General features: G+C 56.3%; 1 protein-coding gene across 5 annotated transcripts in view; it reads right to left on the bottom strand.

The window, feature by feature from the left end:
* Positions 1-20,488, bottom strand: part of PRR5 (proline rich 5) — a 53,581-nt gene extending 33,093 nt beyond the window's left edge. For 2 of the 5 annotated variants that reach the window (XM_069581756.1, XM_069581755.1), the window contains exon 1: positions 20,338-20,488. Coding sequence is in view for 3 of the 5 variants with exons in the window: in XM_069581753.1 (XP_069437854.1) it covers positions 13,960-14,063 (104 nt within the window). In the remaining 2 variants the exon portion in view is untranslated. Of the gene's footprint in view, positions 1-13,959; positions 14,133-20,337 lie in introns of those variants that run through there. The other 3 variants (XM_069581753.1, XM_069581752.1, XM_069581754.1) reach the window with 2 other exon arrangements.
* Positions 20,489-27,759: the final 7,271 nt, after the last annotated feature.

The raw sequence follows: 27,759 nt of genomic DNA, 5'->3' as shown, positions 1-27,759 counted from the left end.
TTCCCGGTCCTCCAGACTGGCTCTGCTCCCCACTCAGCCGCCTCCCCTGCAAGCCCCTATGCCCCCAAGTCTCGGGCTGTCCCTGGGAGGGTTGAATGAGCCTCCAGAACTATAAGAAAGTCGATTTCAGTCTATGGCAACTGATGAAGGCAGCCCCGACATACCAGGGCATCAGCTTCTCCAGACAGAGCCTGCACCCCGCCCACCCAGACCCCGGCTTTGACCTCTGTGTCCAGGAAACCTCACAGCCGAATGTGGCAAGGTCGGGCCCAACGCCCAGCAAAGCGGAGACACGTTCGTCCCCTACTCCCGGCTTCTCTAACAGGCACTCAGACTCTAGGAGACCGGAGGTGACAGGTAACTTCTGGCCAAAGCATCGTGGCCCCTGAACGCCCACAGAGCGGGGGGCTGCTCTGCCTTTCCCAACCCAGATAAATGCAGCTCCAAGCCACATCCCCACTGTGCAGCCAGGTGGACCGGGGCCACGCTGGGCAGAGCTGGGTGGACTGGGCTTGATGTCCAGTTTCCTCTCCTCCCCAGGCACTTTCCTGGCCAGCAGCCTTTTCTTAGAAGAATCCTTGGAAAGAGCAAGGACTGCACGGGCAACCAGAGTTCAGACTGACGATGGGAAGCCCAGGAGAGGAGCCTGCGATTGTGGACCAGGGCTGGGGGGGACGGGGGCTCTGGAAGGGTCTTTTCACTTACTTCTTCCAAGAATGACTGGTTCCAGGGGTGGTGAAGGTCAGTGGTGGGGGGAGAGCCTGCGTCCTTGACTTTGTAAATAAAGCTCACAGAGCCCAGTGAGGAGGCAATGACGGTGGGTCAGCTGGACTCTGCTGAATCTAAGGCCTCCGCCCCAGCCACCATCCTCCTGCTTCTGGAGGACGTGGCTCCGTCCACCAGGTGATACATTTAATGCAGGAGAAGCTGCTGCTGAGATTCACTGGGAGGTGTGAAGGGGAGCCCCCCACCCTTCCAGCAACAGGGACCCCTTACCGAGGGCTGGCCCCAGCCGGGCTGGCCCACAGTCCCCAGCTGGGGACCTGATTCTCTGCCAGCAGGGTGGTCTGATTCCCTCACCACAGTGGACGTGGGGGCCCCAGGTCCTGATGTCACCTGGCCGGTCACAGGCCAGGATGGACACTGGAGTCCCCATTCCAGTCCTGGCTTCCTTCATAGTGGGCTGTGGACTGAACCCTGGCCTGATCCTGGGAGAGGCTAGGACCCTCCCCATGCAAAGCCTGGGCAGGTAGCACCCCTCCCCCACTGACCCCCGGCCCCTGCTGTCCCCCAGCCCCTGCTGGACTGGGGAACCTGCCCACCTTCAGGGCCCAAGGACTCGAGACTTCACCACCTCCCCTTCCCCTGACCTGGCCTCCTGGCCTCTCAGTCTACAGGACTCCACCCTGCAGCTGGCCGATCAAGCCACTCTGCCACCCAGACATGACCTGCCTATTGGCTCTGAGGCTTCCGCGGAGGCCCCAGCCTGCGGGATGAGCTGCAAATTTCCAGCGAGGTGGCCAAGACTCCTGCAGACCGCGGCCACTGCTCCTTGGTCTCCGCTGCAACTCCTACGAAGCCCCTCCAGGCCCCCTCCTGGAGCGCCCCCAGCCCCACCCCCGCTAGGAGACAAGGCGACCACTGTTCCCCAGTCTTTCTGCCCACTACCTATCTCCGGGCCTCTACCCAGCCTCTGCCCTCGGTCTGGATGCCCCTGTCCCTCCCCTCCAACTCGTCTCTTGTACAGTGATTATATTAATAGTAAAAGGCAGGAGAGAGCCGTGATTTGGGGTGTGGACTCTGGAGCCAGCTGGCCTGGGATGGATGGTGGGGTTATCCGTTAACAGCTGACTGTCTTGAGCTGATCACCTCTCCTCTGTTTAACTGTGCCTCCGTTTCCTCATCTGTAAGACTAGAGTCAGAAGAACACCTTCCCCGCAAGGATCCCAAGACTGTAAATGCATTCAGCGATGTCAGAGGCTCAGGGTGGGCCTGGTGCACAGTAGGTGGTCATCAACCTTAGCAGTCATCACCAGCTGGCCTCTTGCTCTCCATGCCCATTCCTCCAGTGTCCCCTGGATCCCGAGTCCCCAGGATCTTTCTCCCCTCAACCCAGCTCAGCCAACAATCCTCAGGCTGCCCGCCTCTCTCCTTGTGAGGATCTCAGGACTGGGCCTGCCTCCTCCATCAGACGCCCCCCGCGGCTGAGGCTCCTCCAGGCAGAGGTGAAAAGCAAATGCCCAGTGGACACCGATGAAGACTTCCCTCTTGACCTAGCTTTAATCAGTCTCCTTGGAGCTCTCTGCTGGATGAGGGCTGACCTTGGGCTCCACTCTCTGTCCTTGCAGAATCCACTTTGAGCAAGAATTCTGAGTCAGTTTAGTGAAAACCCCCCACCCTGCTATCTGAGCTCCCCGTGTCTCACCACTTGGCTGGCCTTCAGCTAGAATTCGGTGGAGTGGGTCAATGAGAGTCCCCCTTCCCCGCATGTCTCCTCTTCCAGCTTTCCCATCCACTGACCCTCACCCTGCTTCTTGGCTACAAACCCCCACTTGTCCTGTTCACGCTATACTACGCTCAGTCGCTCAGTCGCTCATTCATACCCAAGTCTCTGCGACCCCATGGACTGCAGCCCACTAGGCTCCTCTGTCCATGGGATTTCCCAGGCAAGAACACTGGAGTGGGTTGCCATTTCCTCGTCCAGGGGATCTTCCCGACCCAAGGGTCAAGCCCATGACTCCTGCTTGGCAGGTAGGTTCTTGACCACTGAGCTCCCTGTGAAGACTCGCTGGAGTGGGAGTCAGGTCCAGTCACTTCCCCCACCACTGCAAGACTCCATCTGAGGTTCAGATATGCCAAGAACTTGGAAACTCAGATGTTGTCAGGGCTCATTTAGCCACAAAACCTGATCTGACCAGAAGCGAGGCTATTTAGAGTCTCTGTCTACCTGACGTGGTGGAGATCTTGTGCAAAAACATCCCCAGGCTGCCGCCCTGACGCGTTCCACAGGGCAGCAACTGACTGCGTCATCATTCAGAAATAACAGGAATTCCGCCGTGACATCTGGCCCTGAGGATGTTGGCCAGATGAGGGCTGGAGGATTTGCACAGATGCAAGATGAGTCAGAACTGAAGGACTTGCTTTCGGAGATTAGCCTCATTTTTCCACCTGGTTGTTAAGTTAAAAATTATAACCTTACAGAAAATTAAAAGGATGGTACAAAGGGATTTTCCTGGTGGTCCAGTGCTGCCACTGCAGGGAACATAGGTTTGATCTCTTGAGGAACTAAGATCCCACAAGCTGTGAGACGGGGCAAAAAAAAGATAAAAGATGGTACGAAGAACACCTTAGTCTTTTAAGATAGCAAACCGTATGTCGTTAAGCCCTCTTTTAGGAAGCAGTCTTTAAAAATCTGAATTTTAAATACATAAAATAAGATCACTTCTTTATTTTACAAAAGGAATCACTTGAATTGTGATTTGAAAGTGTGTAGTTGACTTCACTTTCACTTTTCACTTTCATGCATTGGAGAAGGAAACGGCAACCCACTCCAGTGTTCTTGCCTGGAGAATCCCAGGGACAGGGGAGCCTGGTGGGCTGCTGTCTATGGGGTCGCACAGAGTCGGACATGACTGAAGCGACTTAGCAGCAGCAGCAGCAGCAAGATGAATCAGAGCTGGCAGGTATGTGGCTGAGCCAGATTCCACCAGAGTCCAAAGATGGCCTGCAACTTAGGAGAACTAGAGACAGGTATATACAGGCTCTGAAAGTGCCTGGGAAGAAGCAGTGATACCTGGAGGATATGGCAACTATTTTGCATTCACCACTTAAAAGTCAATTTAGGGAACTACACAACCTGAAAACTCTTCCCTACATATCCCCTAGTATTGTTGCCTAAAAAATTATACATGTCTAAATGCAGAACTGAGCTTGTAAAAAAGTGAGGATAATCACCACAGGCCAGAATGATAATAATATTAGTATTATCACTAAGATATTCCTTATCAGTATATTTATACCATATCTGATATTAATTTACATAATTAATCTAATAATTATTATATAATTAAAATATTAGCACCACTGACTCAATGGACATGAATTTGAGCAAACAGCAGGAGATACTGAAGGACAGGGGAGCCTGGAGTGCCTCAGTCCTTGGATCGCAAAGAGTCAGACATGACATAGCGCCTGAACAACAACAATATTGATTTTACTGAAGGCCAGCATAATGCTTGCAATATACAATAATTCGATACGGAGTGATCTCAAGTATCTTAACAGAAACCTCATTTAACATGGAGCCAGGAGGCCAGAAGGGGGAGCCCTCACATCCTAGCACTCCCGGTCAGTCGCAGACCCAACAGTAAGAGGCATACCATTGCATCTCCAGCAGGAAGAAGGTTACTACTACCCAGCTGGAGGAAGGAGGAATTTCTCCTTGCCTGGCAACAGCCCAGCCAATGAGAGACTGGGACAATTCAGCCAATGAAAAACCACTACACTTGGAACTCCCCGTTTCCTCCAATGGACTTTTGTTTACAACAGCCCCTCCAAACTCCCCTTCTCTCTTACAAAAGAATGGTGCCCTGGACTTGCCTGTGGTTTGCCATAGGTTGCACATCCTGAATTGCAATTCTTTGCTATTCCCGAATGCACCTATTTTTGCAAAACAACCGGCGTTCTTCTGTTTTCTGTCAACACCCTCTAGCGCTTGAAGCAGCTCCAGCTCTCTGCTATCCCCATTTCACAGCTGAAGAGACGGAGCACATCTCATGCTGGCGGAGCAGGGATTCAAGCCCAGGCAGTCCAGCTCCAGAGTCTGCATTCTTAACTATTATACTCCGAGAGTTGTACTCAAATTAGCATAACAATTAAACCACAGGAAAAGACTGTCAACTAAAAACCCAGATGCTAAATGAAGGTGTGGCAGCCTTGTGGGGTAGGGAGAGGGGGGCTTCCCTGGTGGCTCAGATGGTAAGGAACCTGCCTGCAATGCAGGAGACCCGGATTGGATACCTGGGTCGGGAAGATCCCCTGGAGAAGGGCATGGCAACCCACTCCAGTATTCTTGCCTAGAGAATCCACATGGACAGAGGAGCCATGGACATGGCTCCAGTCCATGGGGTCGCAAAGAGTCAGACATGACTGAGTGACTAACACTTTCACACGCTGAGACAGAGAGGTGAAAACCAGCAGCTGGGAGATACGACGCCAGCAAGCAGGACGATGGAGGGCGCAACTGAGTCCTTCCCAGAAAGCCAGAGGTCTCGGGGGGCGGCACCCCTAATAAACGGGCAGCTGGGAGAAAGATCTGCCTGGTGACAGAGAGGACAAGAAAACTTGTCTCTGGCCACATGAACTTGAGGTAAGAAAAAGCCTGTACATCTGAGAATCTGTAGTCAAGGGTCTGCCTTCAGACTGGGGTGGGTTAGGCGGGAGGAGAGAGCCTAAACTGACTGGCATAGCAGTGGCTCCAGGCTGTGCCCGCCCTAGGCTTCTAGGCAGAGCAACCACAAAGCTGCTCTGGAGGGGCAGGTGCACAAGCCAGGCCTCTGGGGTTTCCACGGATAAAGCCTGGATGGAAGTAACCTCATGGCCCAAATTATACAACACACAGGGAAACAGGCCACCACGAGGCAAGGAAAGCAAACACAAATGTCGGGGTGAAATTCCTAGAACTTCAGCCAAGAAACTATTGGAAAGAGACTGTAACATGAATTTAACGTAATCAAAGACAAAAGAAACAGTGAGTAAGACACGATGTCATAAAATCCGGGGCTGTTGCTGAAGCTCCCAAACTTTGCCACCTGATGCAAAGAGCTGACTCACTGGAAAAGACCCTGATGCTGGGAAAGATTGACGGCCAAAGGAGAAGGGGGCGGCAGAGGATGAGACGGTTAGAGGGCATCACCAGCTCAACGGACATGAATCGAGCAAACTCCAGGAGATAGTGGAGGACAAAGGAGCCTGGTGTGCTGGAGTCCATGGGGTGGCGAGGAGTTCAACACAACCCAGCAACTGAACAACAACAGCAACCCACTTACTGGACACCTCCCCAGGTGTAAAATGGAATGGAGATGCCTACGCCGCCTCAGTGCTGACTTCCCTGTCCTGCCCTGCGTCCCGCAGTCACTGTAAGAGTGCCCACCAGCTCAAGGGCCTGGTGTGTCTAGGAGGGTATTAGATACCAAGGCCCACTTCTGTCTGGGTCATGCTGAAAACATCTGAGTCTGTACGGAAGAGAGTTTCTTGGTAAATTTGAGCTTTCTGTTGCTCCATGCCTAACAAAAGCCCAGTTGCGAGAAATAATATTCATGATCTTGGTCCAGAAGATGCATTCCCCTCCATCACCCCAGATCAGAGTTTGTCAAGACAGGGTCCTGGAGCTTTCCAGGATCTGTGAAGCCTGCATCACTCCTGAATGTGAGTGTGCTTTTACTGGAAGGGTGTGGGGACAGAGGTGTGGTATTCATGGGCTTCTCTGAAAGGGCTGAGATGCCCTCTTAAGGCAAAGTCGACGAGTGAGCATGGCCCATCGTATGGAGCATCTCTGTTACCCAAAGATTTGGAATGGAGGCGGGAAAACAGCTGTTCTTTTGGCCAGGCTGTGCAGCATGTGGGAGCTTAGTCCCCTGACCAGGGATTGAACCCGCACCCGCCGCAGTAGAAGTGCAAGAGTCTTAACCACTGGGCCACCAGGGACATCCCGGAAAAAGGACAGGGAAGCCTGGCGTGCTGCAGTCATGGAGTGGCAAAGAATCAGACCCGACTTAGCAACTGACCAGCACCACCGCATGGCTCAATGACAGACTTGAGGCGAGATCCTCATATTGAAGATGACACAGGACACTGCAGTCATCTCAAGGTTATGGACCTCACTGAGTCCTCCTTGCAGACCAGCTGGGGGGTCCCTCTCCGTCTCCCCTGCAGTTAGGAGAGCCTGAGTGTCCGGCTCCAGACCCTCGGTCCTTGGATACAGCCAGTCAACAGGAGGACTGAGATGCTGCTCACAACATCACACCGGGAGCCCTTACAAGGGTTTCTAGGAGGATTGTCCCTTGGGTTTCATTGCCAGGAAAGGCTCTGTTTTCATCTCAAGGGCATTATAAATCTAGTGAGTGATCTTCTTTCCCTCTTTGTTTTGGTTGCCAGGAAGCTCACAGTTAAAGGCTCACAGTCCCTGCTCATATAGGAACTTCCTTGGTGGTCCAGTGGTTAGGACTCAGTGCTTCCATTGAAGGAGGCCCAGATTTGACCCCTGGTCAGGAACTTAAGATCCTACAAGCCATTGGGCATGGCCAAAAAAAAAAAAAAAAATCAGTCCATACCTCACATGTGATCTCTTGGTATGTGTTTGTTTTTTAATCCAGGAACATCTTGATAATGATGATAGCCATAACACAACAGGTATTATGAGCATTTTCTAACAGCCAGGCACAGCCCGGAGGGATGGACATGTACAGTCCTGCCGTTCCAATGCCCTCTCATGCAGGTTCTGCTGCTCCTGCTTCACGGACAGGGCTGTGAAGCTGCAGGAGGGGTGCTGGCGGTCCCTGTGATACCCGAGGGGTGAGATCAGGGCAGTGGGGCCTCAGACAGGGCATCTTCCCTGTGGCCCGCACAGCAGGGTGGCAGCCGCCATCAGACTGCTTCCTGGGGAGGGACTGGGGGTGGGGGTGGACAGGGTGGAGGGGAGCAAGGGACTCGGACAGTTCCACTCCCAGAGGTGTCTGGAGGGAAGGGACACTTGTCCCAGGCCCCTGGGGTCCCTGAGCCTTCCGCCCTCCTTTACACTCTCCTCCCGCGTCTGCAGTTCCTATATGTTCTGGTTGATGAACTTGGTTTAAGTTTGGCAACTGACACAAGCAGCTCAGAAAGGGCATTTAACAAAACCCACCTGGCCCTCCTTGCCTGCGAGAAAAGCCGGTCAGTACTGTAAACATGGGAGGAAGTAAGAGAAGGGGCTTCCGACAAAGGATGCTGCGTGGCCTGGCTCCAATGCTGCCTCCCAGGCCCTCAGCACACACCGTGTCTCCCAGGAAGCCAGGCCCAAAGGTCCCCAGAGTTTATGTAGCCCATCTGTCCATTTTACAGACAGAAGGACTGAGGCCTCAAGAAAGGGCATGCAGGGTCACTCCCAGAGCAAGGACATCCTGACGCGGTGAAAAGGCTCGAACACTGAGGTCCTACTGGGACCTACACCCTCCCTCCTGGGGCACCCCACTCAGGTCAAATTCACCCTCATTTTTCCAAGGAGGAAACTGTGGCCCCAGAGGAACAGACCTGCCCAGCTGCATGGCAGGCAAGTGGAAGTGCTGAGACTGAGCCCAGCTCAGACCTGGAGGCCACACACCTCACACTGTCACTCTGGAGGGACCCCCCCCACCCCTCTGTCAAGTCATTAGTACTAGTGAGCACCAACGCAGGCCAGAGCCTGTCCCCAGAGGCTGCCACGTTCCCCCTTCCCTGGAGAGTCACAGGAGGCCAGTAACAGAGGAGGCAACGGGTGGAAGGTTCTGGGACCCCTGAGGACCCTGACGGCCTTGGGGAGCTCTGACGAGCCACCAAGAGGCAGTGACATTTTAAACAGGCCTGGAGGCATGACCTCGCCCAGCAGGGCCAGGCGGGGGTGCAGACTGGGTGGCAGGAATTGGGCTGAGCGCGGTGTCGATGAGAACACTGGCTGAGCCATTGGCAGGGGAAGGGCCCTGTGCTCAGAGGGGCTCTGGGCTCTGGAGGGGACAGCACATGGCCCCATGGGCAGAGCAAAGGCAGGAGGTGGCCTTCTGGGGTGGGGGTGTTGTGTGTGGGCTATGGCTGGTGCTCAGATGGGCAGGGTCTCTCTCCAGGCCGAGGCGGAGGGGCATCACAGGGGAGGGAACGCAATATACAGAGCAGAGGACGGAGATGCAGCCTGGGGAGGCGGGAACCAGAGCTCCAGGGGCTGGGAGGACCGTGGGCACCACGGCGCCGCCTTGGGGTGCAAGAGGGGGTTGGGAGGGGAAGGTTTCAGGAAGGACCCCGGGGTGAGTCTTGAGTTGCCCAGGTATTCTATAGGGTGACCACCCTGCTCATGCCCCAAATCTGGATTATCCAATAACGGCCTGAGCTCGGGATTCCCGCCCCGAGTTCCTACTTTGCTTTCCCAGCGAGGGCACTTAGAGTTGAGCCTGAGAAAAGTCAGTGTCCCCCCGCCCCGAGCCACAGGGGTGCCCTCCAGCCGCCCTCTGTCCTGCTCACCTGTGACTGGGGACGGGGGCTGCCCCCCACATTTCTGGGATCTGTAAGTAATGAATCTTGTGACTTGGCTGTCTCAGCGTGAATGTATCGAAACCGCGGCGTCAGGGGTCCCGGGCCTCAGCTGGATGACTTGCCAGCTGCACTGGGATCAGGGAAGGGCCTCCCCATGGGTCCACAGGTTGCCCAAGTGACCGGGCCTAGGCAGGGGGGCATAGCCCAAGGGGGCCGGGCCAGAATGGGCGGAGGGACACGGTGCCCTGGCATCTATGCCCCCTGGCAGCCTCCCACTGGGCGTGGGAGGGCAGCCCTGCCCAGCACCCGGCCTGACCCCCGAGCAGCTCCTCACTCAGGTCTTGGCAGTTTCTGTTTTTGAGTCACGGAGGCCCGGGCTCTTTCTCTGTGGTTCCTTGTGTGAGTGGCAGAGGGGGTGGGGACCGAGGTGAGAAGTCTGCCTGGGAGGGAGACTGCCGCCTCCACTGCGCGCCGCCTGGCGCCTCTTGCACTGGCTGGGCCCTCGGGATTTCCCCAGACTCGGGGGTGGGGGCAGGAGGGGGCTCTCCTGGGCTCTGCCGCAGGGATGAGACAACAAGGAAGCAGCCAGTCACAAGCGCCCAGCCCCTCCCAGGGAGGCTGTCCCCTCAGGGGTTGTCTGAAGGCAGGGGAAGGGAGCCGAGAGCCTCCCTGCAGCCTCCCGAACAAATGAAAGCAGAAGTCAGCGTCCTGGTGGAGGGTGCAGTCCTCAGAGGCCAGGTCCAGTTCATGTCCACATGCTTGCCCTTCACTGTCTGGGATAACTTTCCCGAAGCCTGGTCTGGTCGGCCAACTCCTATGCATCCTGCAAAACCCTGCTCAGAGTGACCTCCCCCACCAACGTCTTCTCCACAAGCCCTGCCCCACCACACACAAGTGTGTTTGAAAGGCAGTACTGTCCAGGCCACCTGCTGCAGTGGCACATTCCCCAGAGGCTCGGAGAGTGAGATCCCTCACTAATTAAGGACAGGCTCCTGTCTCCTTCCTTAGCTGGTTCCTGCAGTTCCAATCTGGCTAGCAGTTCAGTACTCTCCACATAGCAGGCCTGTCTGCACAACATTCCCGGGTTTGGGGGCAGCTTGGCAGCTCTCTTCACTGAGGACACGGAGGCTGCAAGGGCCACACAACTTGTCAAAGGCCGTCTGCACTTTCCTCCTTTCCGCCCAGGAAGCACTTCTTGAGAATCTAATGTACACATACCAGCCCCTGAGCCAAGCGCGATCTGAACCTGACCTCGGCCAAACCTGGTACCCTGTGGCGGTCTCAGTGTCTGCTTGGCCTCGTAACTGCTCTGGGAGGGAGCTAGGCTGTGGGGGAGGGAGGGAAGTTGTCCTCACTCTTCCAGCAGGGACGGAGGCCCACACTGGGCACATGGCCAGGCCACTGAGGGGGCGGGCAGCCTACACTGGCTCCTCTGCCTGCCTTGTTCACCCCACTGACACCCGCAGGGAGCAGGGGACCATCACCCTCTCCTGGTGGAAGCAATGGAAGGAAAAAGGTGGGCCCTGGCTGGGGCCTGGGCGGGCCTCTCTTTTGCCCCTTCTCCCCTCTTGCCCATCCATGGGTGCCTACAGCACCTGCCAGAGCCTCCTGTGTCAGCAAACATGCAGGGAGGAAACTCATCTGAGCTCAGCGACAACCCCCACACCCACCCTGCCCTGCACCAAGGCCTGCAGCCGACAGACCAAGGTGATGGCCAGTGACCTTGACCGTCAGTACAGAGGCCTTTCCTCCATATTGCCTGGTTCTTCTCTGCACCTTCAGGCAGCTCAGAGGGCATCTTACCTGCACGGGCCCTGCCCCCACTGTGGGCCCCCGTGTTCCCACCTGCCTCAGCTTGCTGGACCCAGAGCATTCAGAGGCGGCTCCCTCTCTGACCCGCCTGCCTTGTTTCTGCTCCTGGGGCGCACTGCCCATACTCCCCTGGGCCCACATCTGGGGTGGTCTAAGCTGACGTCCTTTGGGCTGCTTGAAGCTCGTTCCCATTGGTCTTAGGACATCAAACTCATGTCCCATTTCTGTGGGTTCTCCTGAGAGCCCTGTCCCCAAGGTGCCTTCCGTGCTTACGTCTGTCCCCCTAACTCGCCATCCTGGGTGATGTTCCAACCACAGGAAACAGAAATCCTGGAACTAGTGAATGTCAAGGGCTGGACTTAACAATTAGCTCTACAAAGGGCACTCACTTGGTCCAAGACACCACGTTCTAATCCCCACCCTACAGATGACAAACCGGAAGCCCAGTGACGAGCAAGGGCTGCAGGAGAGAGGCCAGCCATTCCGAGCTGGGCTCTGGGGACAAACAGACCTAGACCTGAAGCTTGGCCATTTACTGCGCTTGGCCTCACTTTCCCCATTCTGTAAAGTGGGGCCACAGCCCGGCCAGCCCCCTAGGGTCCCTGTAGAGGTAAGGGTCACGGGGGCTCCTTAGCACACCATGCCTCCCCTCGGGGCGGGGGGCTGGCGGGTGGACCCCCAGGGGAGGCAGCCAACTGTGACTCTAGCAGGGGCACACACCCTCCCCTGCCCCCATCACTCAGGATCTGGTCCAGCCCCTTGCCGCGTCTCTCACCATCCTCAGCTCACCCTCGTCCAGGTCCAGCCAAACAGCCCTCCCAGCCCCAGTGCACCTGCCTCCCTAGCAACTGCCCTGTACCACCACCCCCGGCAAGGTTCCAACTTCACAAGGCTCTTTAAGCTCCTGCTGGAAGATGCCCTCCTCCTCCAGGAAGCCCTTCTGACTGCCTTGTGTCCACTCCAGGCACAGCCAGGAGTCTCCTCTGAGCTTCCCTTTGTGACAGCTCCATCACACCCTGGGTCTGAGTCCCGGCAGCCTCCCCGATCAGGCTGCGTCAGGTCAGTCTGTTGACAAAGGACTAATTCTCCATCAGACTGAGTGTCCCAGCAGCAGGGCCTCTGTCGCCCCGCAGGGTTCATCACAAAGCTTTCAACATACACGTAAAGTCACTGAAAGAACCTGAGAAAACCAGAAAAAACACGAAATAGTTGGAAGAGGAAACAAACTACCAGAGAAAGTTACTGCCCTCATCTCGGGGCATTTCCTTCCGGTCCTTTTTTTTTTCTGCTGGGCTGTGAGTGTTGGATACCACCGTGAGCAGCCCACAAACGCAGGCCTGCCTGCTTCTCTTCCACGAATAAAAGCTGGGCTTGCAGAATGGACCTGAGGCCTGACGGAGGGACTGAGTCTCTCGGGGTCATGCAGCTCCATCAGGAGGGGCCCAGCCCTCTTGACCCCCAGGGCTCTGCACACCCTGCCCCACAAATCTCAGTCCCGAAGTCCTTATCACCTGCTGTGTAGTGGAACATACATCATCTGTGAAGACCAGGAAGATGGGGGTCCCCACAGAAACACAGCAAGTTCACAGGCGGAGCACATGTTACAGGTTTGCTACCGTCTCTCACGACACATTCCTAAAGCCCCAATCCAGCTGTGATGTCGGTCACTCGCTCGCTTGTTCTTCAGACACTCCTGGGGTATGCCAGCCCTAAGTTGAGCCCTGGGACCCAGAGATGAATCAAGCAGAATTCTGCCCTTGGAGTCCCAGGCTGGTGGGAAGGAGACTGGGGAACAGGTCCAGCGCTAGATCAAAGACAGGAGCAAAGATTCCAGAGCACGGGGGCACCTACCCACTCTGCCTGGAGTGGTCGCAGGGCAGTCAGAAGGGCTTCCTGGAGGAGGAGGGGATCTTCCAGCAGGAGCTTAAAGAGCCAAGAAAAGCCCCCAGTGAAGAAGGGAGGGAAAGAATCCCAGACAGAAGAAGGGCAGGAGACAGTCTAGAGGGAAAGGTGGACAGCAAATGAGAATACAAGATGACCTCTGGGCAGTGACCTCAGAGGAGCGACCCCAGGAGATGGCTCCAGCCACCCACAGGGCTCCCTCACACAGCTGCAGGCAGCGAGTGTGGCTCCTGGGGCCAGGATTCTTCAGAACCAGGCTTGGAAGAATCTTCCACCTTCAACCATTGGATCTGCAAGGGCCTGGGGCACTGGCTATGGGTTATTTCCTGGGAGAACCAGCTGCAAGGCCTTCCAGGATCTCTCTGGAGACCAGACCTGTCCCAAAGGCCAATGGATGCCGTCAGGCCGACGTGAAGATGTGATGGAGCACAAGGACACGGGTGCGATCCTCGCTTGAGAAAGCAGGGTGTCCCCTACCCCCTTCACAAATGGGAGAAGGAGGCTCAGAGAAGTGGAGCAACCCGCCAGAGGTCACACAGCACGCAAGCAAGCAGTATGTGGGCCCAGGCCCAGAATCCAACTCTCTCTGGCTCTGGGGGGCAGGGCCCACCACAGCCCCAGTGTCCCCCACCGGTCTCCAGGCCTGGCCACCGCACCCAGAATGTATTTTATGAATGAGCGAACAAAAGAATCCGAAAGCCCCGTCCTTCTGCCCACAGCAAGCAGGAGCCGTCTGCTACTGTTTTTGTTGGTGCTGTTACCCTGCAAATGAAAAGCACAAACCCGAACTCACAGCTCGGTGTAACCTAGGGGTGAGCAGAACACCCAGGCCCTGGCGCGGGGCTGGATGGGAGTCCGGCACCTCGGGGGAGAGATTGGACAGCCAAGGGCCAAATCTGTGCTCGCCGCCCTCTGCCTGAGGCCTGCCCGTCGCATCCCTGCTCTGTGCCTCGGGGTCTCCGTCACTAAACGGGGGTGCCAGGGACCTACCTCGCCAGGGGCAGTGAGGACTGAGGAGCTGGGGTCCTGTAGGGGCGGGTGCAGGGGGACCCCGTCCGGTTGGCAGCCTCTGCCCGTGACCCTGGCCACCGCATGAGCTCTGAAACTCTCAGCCCTAGCCTCGCTGGATGCCCGGGGCGCTGTGGGTAGCCGAATGGCTTACGTATTATGAGGCCTGCATGTGGCCAAAGGGCAGAGGGGCTGAGGAGGGCGCAGGCAGGCGGCTCACTGGGCTCCCCCGTGACTCAGCGGAACTCGACAAGGCGGCAGGCCCGGGGTGAGCCGCCTCCAGCGGTACCCTGTGCAGGGAAGCCCAGCCGCCAGCATCTCTGATAAATATTTTATCACTGCTCACAGAGCAGGCCCCAGGAAGATGCCTGCAGCCTCCGATCCCGCAGAGCACCCGTTCCTGCCTGGACAGAAGGACGTGGTTGGGTGAGGAGTGCAGGTGGGGTCAGGAGCCCAGATGGCTAGCTCAGTCCCGCCCTGGCGTCATGTCAGGTCAGCTCAGCTCAGCAGATGCACTCCCCCAACCCGAGCCTTACTCACACTCTGCCCCCCACTGTGCTGGGTGCTGGGCTCCACCCCGCCCTAGAGAGCTCCAAGGGTCCTCTGCAGCACCCCCAGAACACCAGCACTCTACCCCTCGGCCTGGTCAGACGGCCCATGCTGCCGGCCGAGTGCCACTGCCGCCTCCTCCAGGAAGTATTCCTGGCTCTCTTCTTCCCACAGTGTGGGCTTGGGCAGGGCCATCACCCTCTCTGAGCCATTTCTAAAATGGGGCTGATGATCGCCACTCATGGGGGACCCGGTGAGACTATGTAAGCGAAACATCTCCCAGCTCTTCGCCCACATGGAGACTCATTCTTTTTGAAGGGGCCTGAATGTCAGGAATGAAATCAATAGATACAAAGGAGTATGTCTAGGAGTGGGAGGCAGGAAAGCACGGAGCCCTCCTGCTTGCAGGGCTCCACAATTTAACTGGGGAGATAGGACCTAAATAATAATAATAATAACAGCAGCAGGAATAACAGCTACCATATTTCAAGACCCTGCCACTGCCAAGTAACTGACATCACAGCCCTTCGTTTACTCCTCCCAGGGGCCCTGTGACGGGAGGTTCTTACCCCTATTTCATAGCAGAGCAGGAACCTGAGACTCAGAGAGGGGCAGGACTCTGCCCAAGGTCAGACAGCTCAGCAGGACTGACCTGCTGTCCTGCTGGACCTCTGGGGGTGTGACCTCAGGGTCAAAATCTGCTCTTCACATCACTGTCCATGTGGACGCCACCAAAAGGGGGATGGTCCAAGTCAGATGACGAATATCCACGGGATATCATGCAGCCCGTAAATCGCCACTCTTGAGAACTAGTGGACTTTTGAAGGAAGGCGGGGGAAACGCTCGTAGGATCACAGTTAGTGAAAAAGAACAGGATCAGGGCTACGTGTGGTGTGATGACGTCATGGGAACAGAGTTCTACATCAAGACGCGTTTATTTAAACCAGACTGGAAATGATATACAAAATGATGATGCGCAGGGGACAGAGTTTACAGGTGAAACTGCGGCCTATTTTCCAGACTTTGTACAACACGGCTATGTGGGTTTTATAATTTAAATTTTCCTTAGAAATAGGGCTGGTCTACTGCAAGGATTTATTAGGCACCTTGTGTCTGCCCTGTGCTGAGAGTTTGCTCCTCACTCAGCCTCACATTGGGTCTGCGGGAGGGACGACCACCAGACCATCAGACCATCTTCTTTTCTCACCACCGTGAGAAAAGAAGAACCTGGAAACACCCTTCCACCTCTCCATGGTTGGGCCTGCCAGCAAACCCAGCACGGCCAAAGTCAAGCTCAGGTTCTTCTCCCATGTGGAGTCTCCTGTAGCAGGGACTGTCACCACCACCCACTCAAGTCCTAGACTGACAATCAACAGGAGCTCATGAGGTAGTGAGCTCCCCGTCACGGGGAAAAATCAAGCAAGGGGCTTCATAAATCTCCACCAAGAAGTGGCCTCAGTAGCTGGTTTTCAGTCCATCTTAATCAGACCTAAAGCCTTACCACCTGTGTGACCTTGGACAAGATCCTGCCCTCCTCATCTGACACAATGACCTCAGGAAGCCCCAGAAGGTTAAATGAGGGCAAATACAGAAGATGCTTTCCAGATACCTGTCAAGGGCTATACTGACTATTACTATTTCCCAGCATTACCTATCCACCAGGGGAAGCTAGGGAGTGCAAATATAAAAATTCCCATTCCACAGATTTGAAAACTGAGGCACGGAGAAGAAGCCACTGCAGACTCAAACAGGTATAAGTGGCTCTAGGCAGACTGATTTTGCTGGAGAGACTGTTTGGCGACACAAAGAAGGCCTTTAACCGGTCTAGCCGACAGCACAGAAAGCAAAACTTCAAGAACCTTCTAGAAATTAGCAGGACCCCCGCTGGGGTTGGCGAGCCCATGTTGGCAGCTCCTGACGGTGAGGTGTCTTGGTGACACTCCCTCACCTTAAGGCACATAGCATCATGGAAAGCAGCAAGCATACCTCAAGCCAGAGACCCAGGGGTTTGAGCCCCAGCGCTGCCTCTTGCTGCCAGGGTCTCCGGGCAGCTCTTGGCCTCTCTGAGCCTTAGTCTGCCCATCTGTTAACTGGGCATGGCCACGATTGCCTTCTGGGTTGGCTGGGATGGTGGGTGGGATGGTGCCTGGGGAAGACTTCGCACAGGGCCTGGCACACAGTTAAGTGCTCAGGGAATGGCCAACCCCTCCTTTGGAGGTGAGTCCACGCTTTGGAGTCAGAATCCCGGAGGGCAATACCTGTCGTTGCAACAAACCACACAGATTTTCTTGATAACCTTTTCAGAAGGGACTTGGCCCCAGCCCCTTCCCACTTGCCTCTGGGTTTGGTCGGCGGTAACTCAGTAGCAAATGTGTCCTCGGTCCCCTCTGCTCTCCCCAGAGGGTAGAGATGGGGGCTGGCAGCACTCGAGGGCTTCCCCACACTGGGTACTGAGGGGCCCTGCACACGTTTCAGCCCCCATGGTCATCACGTGACCCCAGATGCGGGCTCCAATGCCAACATTTACACTGATCCTGATAGGAGGTCCAGGCCGGGCCAGCCTGACTACAAGCCACTGTCACTGCAGGACCGTGTCACTGTGCAGTCAACCACGCTGGGACAGGGCACCCTGTCCTTCTGGGGCCCTTCCCTGGAGCCACGTCATCCTCACGAGTACCCTGTATGGCAGGCGCTGCCATCAGCTCCACTTCACAGATGAAGAAACTGAGGCACACAGAGACGTCTGGTGACTCGCCGACGTCACACAGCTGGTGAGAGGAGAGGCTGAGGTTTGAACCCAAGCAGCCTGTCTCCAGAACCCAGGTCTTCACCTAAGCTGAGTGTTCCAATCCACGCTACGCAAATGAGAGCACTGAAGCTCAGAGAGGTTAGGCAACTTTCCTGCAGCCACACAGCTATAAACTGTGCCAGGTGGACCTGGCCTTCAGGTCTCCAGCCTTTGCAGCCCTCCGTCGGCCCCTGCTGGCCCCTCCTCCAGGGCACCCAGGACTTGGGTCTGGGGTCAGAGCCAAGTCTTATGGGCAGTGCCATCCAGGCTACTCCCCTGAGACATTAGGATTCCTGAGTCACTAGAACTCTGCTCACACCGACTTCAAAGCCCCCGCCCCCCCCCCCAGGTGCTCCCCCCACTGAAGTTCGACTTTGAGACATAAAAGAGGGATGTGGTTAAAAGAAAAAAAAAAAGGTTATACTGTCACCAGGAAGTCACCTCCTTGTCCCACTAACCCAGGTTGTTATCACAGCCCACAGTCCTAATTCACATCTCCCGACTCCAACGCTGGTTCTCCTCCGTATCCGTATCCCTCAGGGCCACCCTGGGCCTTGGGGTGAGGCTTGCCCTAGGATGTCTTGACCCCGATTTTCACCCGGAGGACCACTGACAGCCCATCTGAGCCAACAGATCCCCAACCAGCTTGTGTCTGCGGCCTCCCCCATTCTGGGTGGGTCTCTCTGCCTCCCTGGGGACCATAGCTACCCAATAGGCCTGGAGAAGGCTCTGGGGAATGAAGGCATGAGTGAATGACTTTTTCTGTCTCTCTGTGGGCATCTCAAGAGCTCTACTCCCCTCACAGATGTCCCAAAGATGATTTTGTTCACATCCACGAATGCCCACCACTGGGGGCACCAGGCTAGGGCCCAGGGCTTTCTCCTTCCTCTTCCACCCCGGCCGGTCCTGGGTTTCTGCTCTCCTGACTCTGCCAGGGGTTGCCCGGAAGATAAACGTGCCGTCTCCCAGTGCCTGCCTTGAGCAAGAGAGCTGGCACAGGCACCCAGCCGGATGCCATTAAGTGCCACCCGACGCCGTCTGGGCAATTCCGCGTGGCCATCCTCAGGCCCTTTTAGCCGCCCGTTAGAAACCAAAACCCCATTAGCTAACAAACGTTTCTGCACAGATCACTTTCCCTGCTGATGAGAAATTACGTCCATGTGACTGTTCCCATCACCAGACAGGGAGAACAGATGAGACACAAGTAGTCCCAGCCACTCGCACGATGGGTGCCCACCCCCCAGCCCCCCACAGCCAAGGTGTACTTTTGCTGTGCCAGGGCGTGGTGCCCCTTTGGATCCCGACCATCCCCTAGGAGTCGGTAATGCTGTGGTTCCCAGTTTCCAGATAAGGAACCTGAGGCCCACAGAAGCTGAGTGACTTGCCCAGGGCCACACAGCCAGCCAGCGGGGGTCCTGGGATGCTGATCCAGGCCTGCTTGGGTTCATAGCATCTGCCTCACCTTCATTTAAACAATGCCTCAGAACCCCAGCCCATTCGGCAGTAAAGTTGCTGAGGAGGCCGGAACCTCCTCTGATCGACTGGACTTGGGCTCAAAGAGGGCAAGTGGCTTACCCCAGCAAGGCCATGCCCCTAGGATGGGCTCCTCCTGGGTCTGCCCCACCTCATGCCAGGCAGACGGAGCCATGTGACCTCGTCTGATCACCCAATGCCACCACCCAGCGGCGCTCACACCTGATGGTGCATCAGAAGGGGGCTGAAGCTGTAAAATGCAGATGCCTGGTGCCCCATCAGAGGTCAGGACAGGAGCCCAGGGGTCAGCATTATATTAAGCACTGTCGTTAGACAGGATGGTCTAGAGTTGCCAGCCTCTCCTCCCAGAGCTCCAGGAAGAGTCGGGTTGGGCCTTGCAGCAGGTCTGAGTGGCCACAGGGAGCTCCCCTCCCCCTTCAGATGCAGTCCAGGGACTGGCCTCTGGGATCCCGGGGTGCAGCTCCGGTCTTGCCATGAGCATACCTAATCACCTGGACCCGATGGCCGTCCCACAGGGTCCTCATGGCGGCTGCCTGCAGCTCTGACCGCCGCCCCAAGCCACGGAGGGGGAAATGGAGGTCGCCCTCAGGAAGTGGCCTGGCCGAGCAGGGCTGGACCACACCCTAGGACCGGGGGAACAGGGACCCTCCCCCGCCCCAGCAAGTTCTCCCCTACCTCAGCTCCATTGGGAAAAAAAAATCTTAGAAAGCGGTCAGGCGCTGCTCATGCCAACCGGGTCCAGGGCATGATCTGATTTTGCCCGAGGGCAAAGGGTCCAGGGTCAGATCTGATTCTGACTGGGCAGGTCCGCCTCAAGTGCCACCTCTCAAAAGATGGGAGGGGGCTCCCCAGGTGGAGGGCACAAGGCTCTACATGCTCCTGCTGGAGGCGGGAGGCCCTCTGCCCTCAGACGTGCCTGCTGCCCCCAGCCCACCCCCACAGCTCTGCAGGCCAGCTCCCTGCAGGAAGGTGGCGGCAGGCCCCGGCCAGAGGCCAAGGGGTGGGGCCCCCGCGCTGAGCCAGGACAGGGCTCAGAAACGAGGTGTCTCCCTCCCTCGACCATCTTTGTTTGCTCCATTAAGGGGGGGCAGTGGAAAGAGAGGGGAGAGCTGCGAGGGGGAGGGGGCAGTGGCGGGGTGGAGTGGGGAGGGCGATCAGGAAAGAGACAGCTGGACGAGCTGCTGGACGGACATGCAGAGACCCACCCACAGAGACAGAGAAACTCAGAGACAGAGAAGCCGGCGGAGTGGGGCGAGGTGGGGGCGGGGGGCGCGTCCAGAGAGAGACTGCGAGAGACGAGCTCCGAGGTCCCGGGAGACCCGGGTGGGAGAAGCTGGATCCCCAACCAAGGGGACAGCCCGACCCCCACCCCACCCCGTGTCCCCGCACCAGACGCGACACGCGCGCGCGCGCGCACACACGCCACTCCGGCGGCGCCGCCAGGGCCCCCCAACCCTCCGAGGGGCGCGCGCGCCTCCCCCGGCCCCCTCCCGCGGCGGGGGCCTCCCGGACCCGTCGCCGCCGCTCACCTTGGTCACCGCGCCGCCTCCGCCGCTGCTGCCGCCGCGCAGAGCCGGAGCCCGGGGCCGGGGGAGGGGGCCGCGGTGGCCCCGCCCCGCTCCGCCCCCCGGGCCCGCGCAGGGCGCCCGACGCGGCTGCGGCCACCGGGCCGCCGGGGCCGCCGGAGGGCGGCGGGAGGCGGCCGCCTGGGCCGCGGGCACGCCCACCCACTGCGGAGGCCGGGGGGCCGGGGCCCGTCCGAGCTGGCAGCCGCGAGCCGGGGGTGCCCTCCCCGGATCCCCCCCATCCGGGTGCACTGCGCAGGCTGTGGGCGGCGCCCGCCGGGGAAGGGGGCGTCCCCGGCCACCCGGGCGGTCCCATCGGATCTCTGGCCAGTGATCCATCTCTCCTCGGCTCTCTCCCACGCCCACTGAGAGCCCCCTCCCCAAGTCGCAGCCTGTGCGGGGACCGGGAGCTGAGAGGAAAGATCAGACGCTCAGATTCAATCCCTGCCCTGGGGCTTGGGGTTTTGCGGGGGGTGGAGTGGGGCCGTGGGGTGGGGCAGAGAGGGGAGGGATGGGACAGACAAACTCTTCCAGCATCTAAATATCCCAGGGCTTCCAGTCGTCAAAGAGTGGGCGACTGCTTCATGGGCATCACCCCGGAACTTAATAGAAACTGGAAATTCTCGGCCTCACCCAGACCTACAGAAACTGGAGACGGAGCCTAGGAACCTGGGATTTAGCAAGCTCTCCTGGTGATCCCCCAGCTCCCAGGACGTTTGAAAAGTTCCGCTGCGGTGGAAATAGCCAACACCCCAATACCCCACACCCAGCCCTCTGCACCCAGCGCCCAGGTCCACACTCCAGAGTGTCTAAAAAGGATTCTTTTCACCTTCACTTAAAGACACTACCCTTGTCTCCTTTCTGACACTGTGTTGGGGGGTGGGAGGGACTCCTGGACCAGAATTCTCTGGCAGGGTTAGAGTAACAGGCAGTGCTGGTTGGAAGCCGAGTCACTGAGCGCTGCCAGGGCCAGGCGGCCTGGCTGGGGTGGGCTGGCAGAGATGGGTACCGGTTTTTGTATGTTTTAACCTGTAGTGATTGTTGTGAAGTTTTGAAATGCAGTTATGCAAATATTTATGTCTATGTTCAGGACTAAAACATCTTTCCCATCCTTGCACTGGTTGCAGCTAAGCCACCCAACGCCCCGAAGTAGTGGCATAATGGGGCCAATCGAAGGGCAGTCATTCCTGGTGCCCAAGTCCGGGAGAGGGAGTGTGCTGAAGGGGTGCTCCAGGGCCCTGGGATGAGCACCTCTGCCTGGGCAGCAGGCCCTGGCATCCCTGAAGGAGGAGGGGGTATCAGGACGGAGGGGCCAGCTGAGCAAACCCATGGAATGTGCCCTGGGAGTTTCTAGCATGTTTTCTGGACTCTCTAACATTGCCCCACCCTTCTCTTCTCTTCTCTTGCTTCCTTTTACTTCTTAGTACTTGCACTTGGCATTACATTCTGCAGTGGGTTATTTCTTTATTATATAGTTTGATTGTTGTTGTTTAGTCACTAAGTTGTGTTTGACTGTTTTGCAACCCCATGGACTGTAGCCCACCAGGCTCCTCTGTCCATGGGATTTCTCAGGCAAGAATACTGGAGTGGGTTGCCATTTCCTTCTCCAGGGGATCTTCCTGACCCAGGGATCAAACCCTCCTGCCTTGGCAGGTGGCTTCTTTACCACTGAGCCACAAGGAAGCCCATAGTTTAATGGTAGAATGTAAATTCCCCAAGGTGGGGCTTTGTCTCTTTTCTTCCTCCAAAGGGTTCCTGGTGCTTAGCGCAGTGTTTGGCACTTGGAAGGTGCCAGATAGATGTTTGTTGAAAGAATGAGTGGATGAATGACCCCACAATGAGCAGTGCCAGTCACTCGTCACTTGTGGCCTCCCTTGTCCCCCCTAGATCCAGACTCTGTGCCAGTCCTGTGGACTGCATCCCCTACTGATGCCTGTTTGGGTTTGGCCAGTGGAGACAACAGCTGGAGATCAGAGGGGGAGGGAGAGAGGATGGGGCCTCTCTTCCTATCGCCACATGCTGCGCATGGGCACCATCTGCTCACCTCCATGACTACAACTCTGGCCGGGAAGCCCTCTGTGACTAGCTCCCACCAGCTTCCGCTGGAAACATTATTTCCTCTGCTATTGATAGTTCTTCCAGCCCCAAGGATGGCGGCAGCTTCCTGCCATCACTGGTCTCTGGGCGCTCCTGATCCTGTCACACCTCTGTAAGTAGTCTCTTTAGTCACGTGACTTATTTGGACCACCTGGGGCAAATTCTATCTTCTACTGGGACCAGAACTAGAACAGATAGATATTATTTTTGCCACTTTACAGAAGTGGAAACTGAGGAGCAGAGAGGTTATAAAACATGCCCAGCCAGAGATCCTAATAGATGCCTGGCCAAAGAAGATATTCAAATGGCAAACAAGCATATGAAACATACCTTGCATCCAATATTATTAGGGAAATGCATTACCACTATGCGATACCATTATATACCTATTAGAATGGCCAAAATCCAGAACACTGACATCACCCAATGCTGGCAAAAACATGAAGCAACAGGAGTTCTCATTGACTGCAGGTGGGAACGCAGACTGGTGCAGCTACTCTGGAAGACCGTTCATTGGTTTCTTACAAAATGAAACATACTCTTCCCACACAACCCCCACTCCCTCTTGGCTCAGACGGTAAAGCGTCTGCCTACAATGCGGGAGACCCGGGTTTGATCCCTGGGTTGGGCAGATCTCCTGGAGAGGGAAATGGCTACCCACTCCAGTACTCTTGCCTGGAGAGTCCCATGGACAGAGGAGCCTGGTAGGCTACATACAGTCCGTGGGGTTACAAAGAGTCGGACACGACTGAGCGACTTCACTTTCACTTACCATACAATCCAGCAATCACTCTCCTTCCTTGGTATTTACCCAGAGGAGCTGAAACTTAAATCTGTGCAAAATGTGCATACGAATATTTTGGGGAGCTTTAGTCATTTTGCCAACACTTGGAAGCAACCAAGGTGTCCTTCAGTGAGTGGATAAACTGTGGTATAGCCATACAATAAAATGTTATTCAGTGCTAAAAGGAAAAGAACTATTAATATTAAGCCATTAAGAGTCAGGAAACATAAATGCATATTACTAAGTGAAAGAAGCCAGTTTGAAAAGGCTACATCCTGTGTGAGTCCAACTTGATGACTTTTTGGAAAAGGCAGAACTATGGAGACAGTACGATCAAAGGTCACCAAGGGTTAGGGGGAGGAGGGATGAACAGATGGAGCGCGGAGGATTTTTCTGGCCGTGTAACTTCTCTATGATGTTGTCATAGTGGATACATGTCCTTATAGGTTGGTCCAAACCCAAAGAATGTCCGTCCCTAAGGCCAACTATCGACTTTGTGTGATAAGGAGGTATCAGTGTCGGCTCACAAATCGTAACAAATGTACCACCCTGGCCTCCGCTGTTGACACTGGGGGAGGCTCTGCAATGTGGGGGCAGAGAGTACACCGGAAATCTCTGTACCTAAATTTTGCTGTAAACCTAAAACTACTCCAAAACAATAAAGCCTTTAAAAGATATCCTGGACCACATGCGGTGAGTGACGACAGAGCCAGTCGTCCCAACCCAGGACCCCCTGGTTTAAAGTCTGTATCTGGCTTTGGGGGATTTTGAGCTCTTCTCCTTTGAGGGGCGCAGGACTGGAGGGTAAGTGTGAAGGGGTCCCAGGTTATCCAGAAGCAGTCGACCCCCCAGAGCCCCATCCGTGTCCTCCAGCTGCTGGGTGAGAACTGAGCGTTTCCCTGGGCCTGGCAGGAAACCCCAGCCTGCACATGTGTCTCCTCTGAGCTAATCTGCAGGTCACGTGAAGCCGTGGGAAGCCGCAGGCGGCTCAGGTGAGGCCCCAGCCCTGCGGTGGCCGCCGACCTTCCGTTTCCTTCCCCGCCCTCCGAAGGAGGTCAGCCCTGCTGTGTGCCGGGTCGGCCCTAGTGTGGAAGGACACAGACTCTGCAGAGCCTCAGGCTCCTGTCTGTGCAGTGGGGGAGGGTCGCACTTGTCAATTTGTTCTTTCACTTATTCACTGGCTGATTGAGTCACTGAACATCATTTAGTAAGCTTTTGCTCACCGCCTGGCGTGGAAGAGGCATACTTAGCAGATCTAAAGCCCTGAGACTTCTTTGGTGGTCTAGTGGCTAAGACTCCACGCTCCCAATGTCAGGGGCCCGGGGTTCGAGCCCTGGTTGGGGAGCTAGCTCCCACGTGTTGCAACAAAGATCAAAAATCCCACCTGTGGCAACTAAGACCCAGCACGGTCAAATAAATAAATCAATATAAATACTAAAACCAACCAAAGCCCTGTGGAAAGCTTAGCTGTCTGATGGGTGAGTCTTGCTATCTCCAACACTGCCCCTGTGGATCTGGGACCCCTTCTGGAGTCTCCAATACATCCCACTTGGCCAAGAGGGGGTTTGGTGCTTTTGTGGGATGTGGAAACAGCCCAAGGATTCCGAGGGCTCTCTGAGCCTCTTCTGCATGGGGCAGACCCTTGGAGACACCTATCCAGTGACGGCAGACAGGGAGATGGAAGCCAGCAACGTGCAGTGACCTGCCCTGCATCGCACTATGTGCCGGGCTTGTAACGGCCCCAAAAGAGGTCCCCGTCCCAATCCCCAATCCCTGTGCAGGTATCGCCTTTCACGGCCAAAGGAACTTTGAAGATGTGATTCAGGAGCTTCAACTGGGGAGATGATTCTGGTTACCCAGTGGGCCTGATACCCTCCTAAGGATCCTATGAGAAGCAGGCAGGAGGGAGAAAGGGTGCTATGGCAACAGGCACAGAGAGATTGGAAGATGCTCCCCTATGGCTTTGAAGACATAGGAAGGGGCCACCAGTCATGGGATGCAGGAGGCCTCTTAAAGGTAGAAAAAGTACAAGATGAATTCTTCCCTAGACTCTCCAGAAGGCATGTGGCCCCGCTGACTTCTGGCCTCCAGAACAATAACAGAATAAACTTGTATTTTAAGTCTGTGGCCGTCTGTAGCCACGGGAAACTAGCCTAGGCAGTGAGACCAGGACTAGAAGCCAGGTTTCCTGAAGCTGAGTTTGGCTTTACGATAGCCTGGATCCCTGTCCTACGGGCTTCTGTCCAGGGACTCCTGGACAGGAGATTGGCTCAGTGCTTTAGGATTAATCTTCCTCTCATGAGGTGCTTGCAATGGTACAAGAATATTATACACATAAGACTGTAGCCTGCCTGGCTCCTCTGTCCATGGGATTCTCCAGGCAAGAATACTGGAGTGGGTTGCCATTCCTTTCTCCCAACCAGAGGATCTTCCCAACCCAGGGACCGAACCTGGGTCTCCTGCATTGCAGGTGGATTCTTTACCATCTCAGCCACCAGCGAAGTCCATTATACACATAAATACTATGGAAGAAACGAAATGCTGTGAGTGTCCCCAGTTTTGAAGCCTCTGGTGCATTCAGGACTTTCCCTGAATGTTCAGGGGGCCGTGCTCCATGCAACTCTCCTCTTTTTCTGGGGACCCCTCCCTCTCCAGAACAAACAGCCTGCCCTCCCACAAAACACACACTTGCACAGAACACCGACACCAGACAAAGCTCATCAAAAGCAGCTCGGTGATCACTGAACACGATGACGGTATGAACATCGGCCAGGCCACAAAATGACCAAACCTCTCCCTTCCCGGCTACAGGAGTGACTCCTGGAGCCAGGCTCCCCTCCCTGTGGAGAAGGTTTACCAAGATTCCTGATCACAGCACCATCCGCCCTTCCTGAGAAGGTCCAATCTGGGACGCAGACCTACCAATCACCCAGCACACGCCCAGCGCCCGGAAGTCCTTTCTTTCAGGCGCCCACGGCTCCCAGGTATGTCCTCTCTCTAGGCGACAAGCGAGCCACTCACCCTGTTTTCCCACCGGGGTGCTCCTGGCCATCTTGAGGGGCGCTTTGGTAGTGGGGACTCTCTCCCTGGATCACCACGAGACAGCCCCCTTCTTCGACCCTCAGACTGAGAGAGACAGGGCAGGACAAGTTGTGAGACGTAGGAGCCGAGCTGAGGCTGTGATGACGGGGCCAGGCTGGCTGGGGGTAGTAACCCGGCCTGGGCAGTGGGTAGACTTGCCAGGTGGCCGGGGGGGTGGGGGGCTCTGGCAGAGAGCTGCAGCCTCCTGGCTCTGCACCCGCTGGTTCCAGCTCCAGCCCTGGAGGAGTGATCTGCTCCCAGCCCTGGCCCCAGCTGAAAGCCGGGCCTCTCTCTGCCTGGCTTCAGTCTCTCTGAAGACTTGGCCCGGCTTGCTGGCCACGGTCACAGAAGCCTAGTGTGGTTCAAGTCAAGGAGTGTTTTCCACATGCCTCGTCCGTGTTAGGTTCTGAGTTTGGGCCCAGATGCAGGGGGTAGCCCTGAGGACCTCTGAGGTGGGGGCAGGCGAACCAGACCTGGAAATCAATTCTGCCAGCTGGTGCCTGAGGATTGTAATACTGTTGATGTTGTTCAGTCACTAAGTCGTGTCTGACTCTTTGTGACCCCGTGGACCGCAGCGCGCCAGGCTCCCCTGTCCTTCACCGTCTGACTCATGTTATTGAGTCTGTGATGCCATCCAACCATCTTATCCTTTGCCGCCTGCTTCTCCTTTTGCTCTCAATCTTTCTCAGGATCAGGGTCTTTTCCAATGAGTTAACTGTAATAATGGAAGTCCAGAAAGGGCTCTGGGAACTGGACGTAGGGTACCACCTCCTTCTGGGAGTTCAGTGAGAGCTTCCCAGCCCTGCCTTCCCACCCCTAGGGCAGAATCAGGCTTGGGACTCTGGGACCAACACACATCCCACAGGCTGGAACATCACACAGGCCTTGGCGCCTGCCTTTGAGGGTCTTGGGCTCAGTCCAGGCACTGAGGGCTCCTGAGAAGGTGGGCTCAGAGCACCCAGTCTGCCAGCCTTGTGGGCCAGACCCCTCCCCGTGGGAACAGCTCTGACCCACGAGTGCTGTCCCTCCCCAACGCGGATGGGGAGTGAGAAGGAAAACTTGGGGATGAAAGGGTCTGTGCTGAGGCCTTTCACAAGCAGCCAGCCCCCCATCTGCACCTCTCCCCCCAGCGCACACTCTAAGAAGCTGGCAGCTGGCCCCCCTCCCGCAGGCTGAGCACCCAGGGCCAGCGAGCAGCCTTAGTGCAGCCCCGCGGTCCTGCCAAGGATGTGTCTTCAATTGCTGCTTTCCGGTTTGCCAGAGAGAATAAGTCTGGCTTCTGCAGGAAACCCAGACCCAATTTGAATTTGCCTTGAAAAAGCTCTGCAGAAACAACGTCTGTGGCCCTTTCCTCCCAGTTCAGCCTTCCTGGGACCGTGCCCCCACGCCCAGCGCAAGAAAGAGCACAGGCCTCAGTTTGGGGG

The sequence above is a fragment of the Ovis canadensis genome, chromosome 3 (assembly GCF_042477335.2).
Source record: "Ovis canadensis isolate MfBH-ARS-UI-01 breed Bighorn chromosome 3, ARS-UI_OviCan_v2, whole genome shotgun sequence".
NCBI lineage: Eukaryota > Metazoa > Chordata > Mammalia > Artiodactyla > Bovidae > Ovis > Ovis canadensis.
This window is presented reverse-complemented; position numbering and strand designations above follow the sequence as displayed.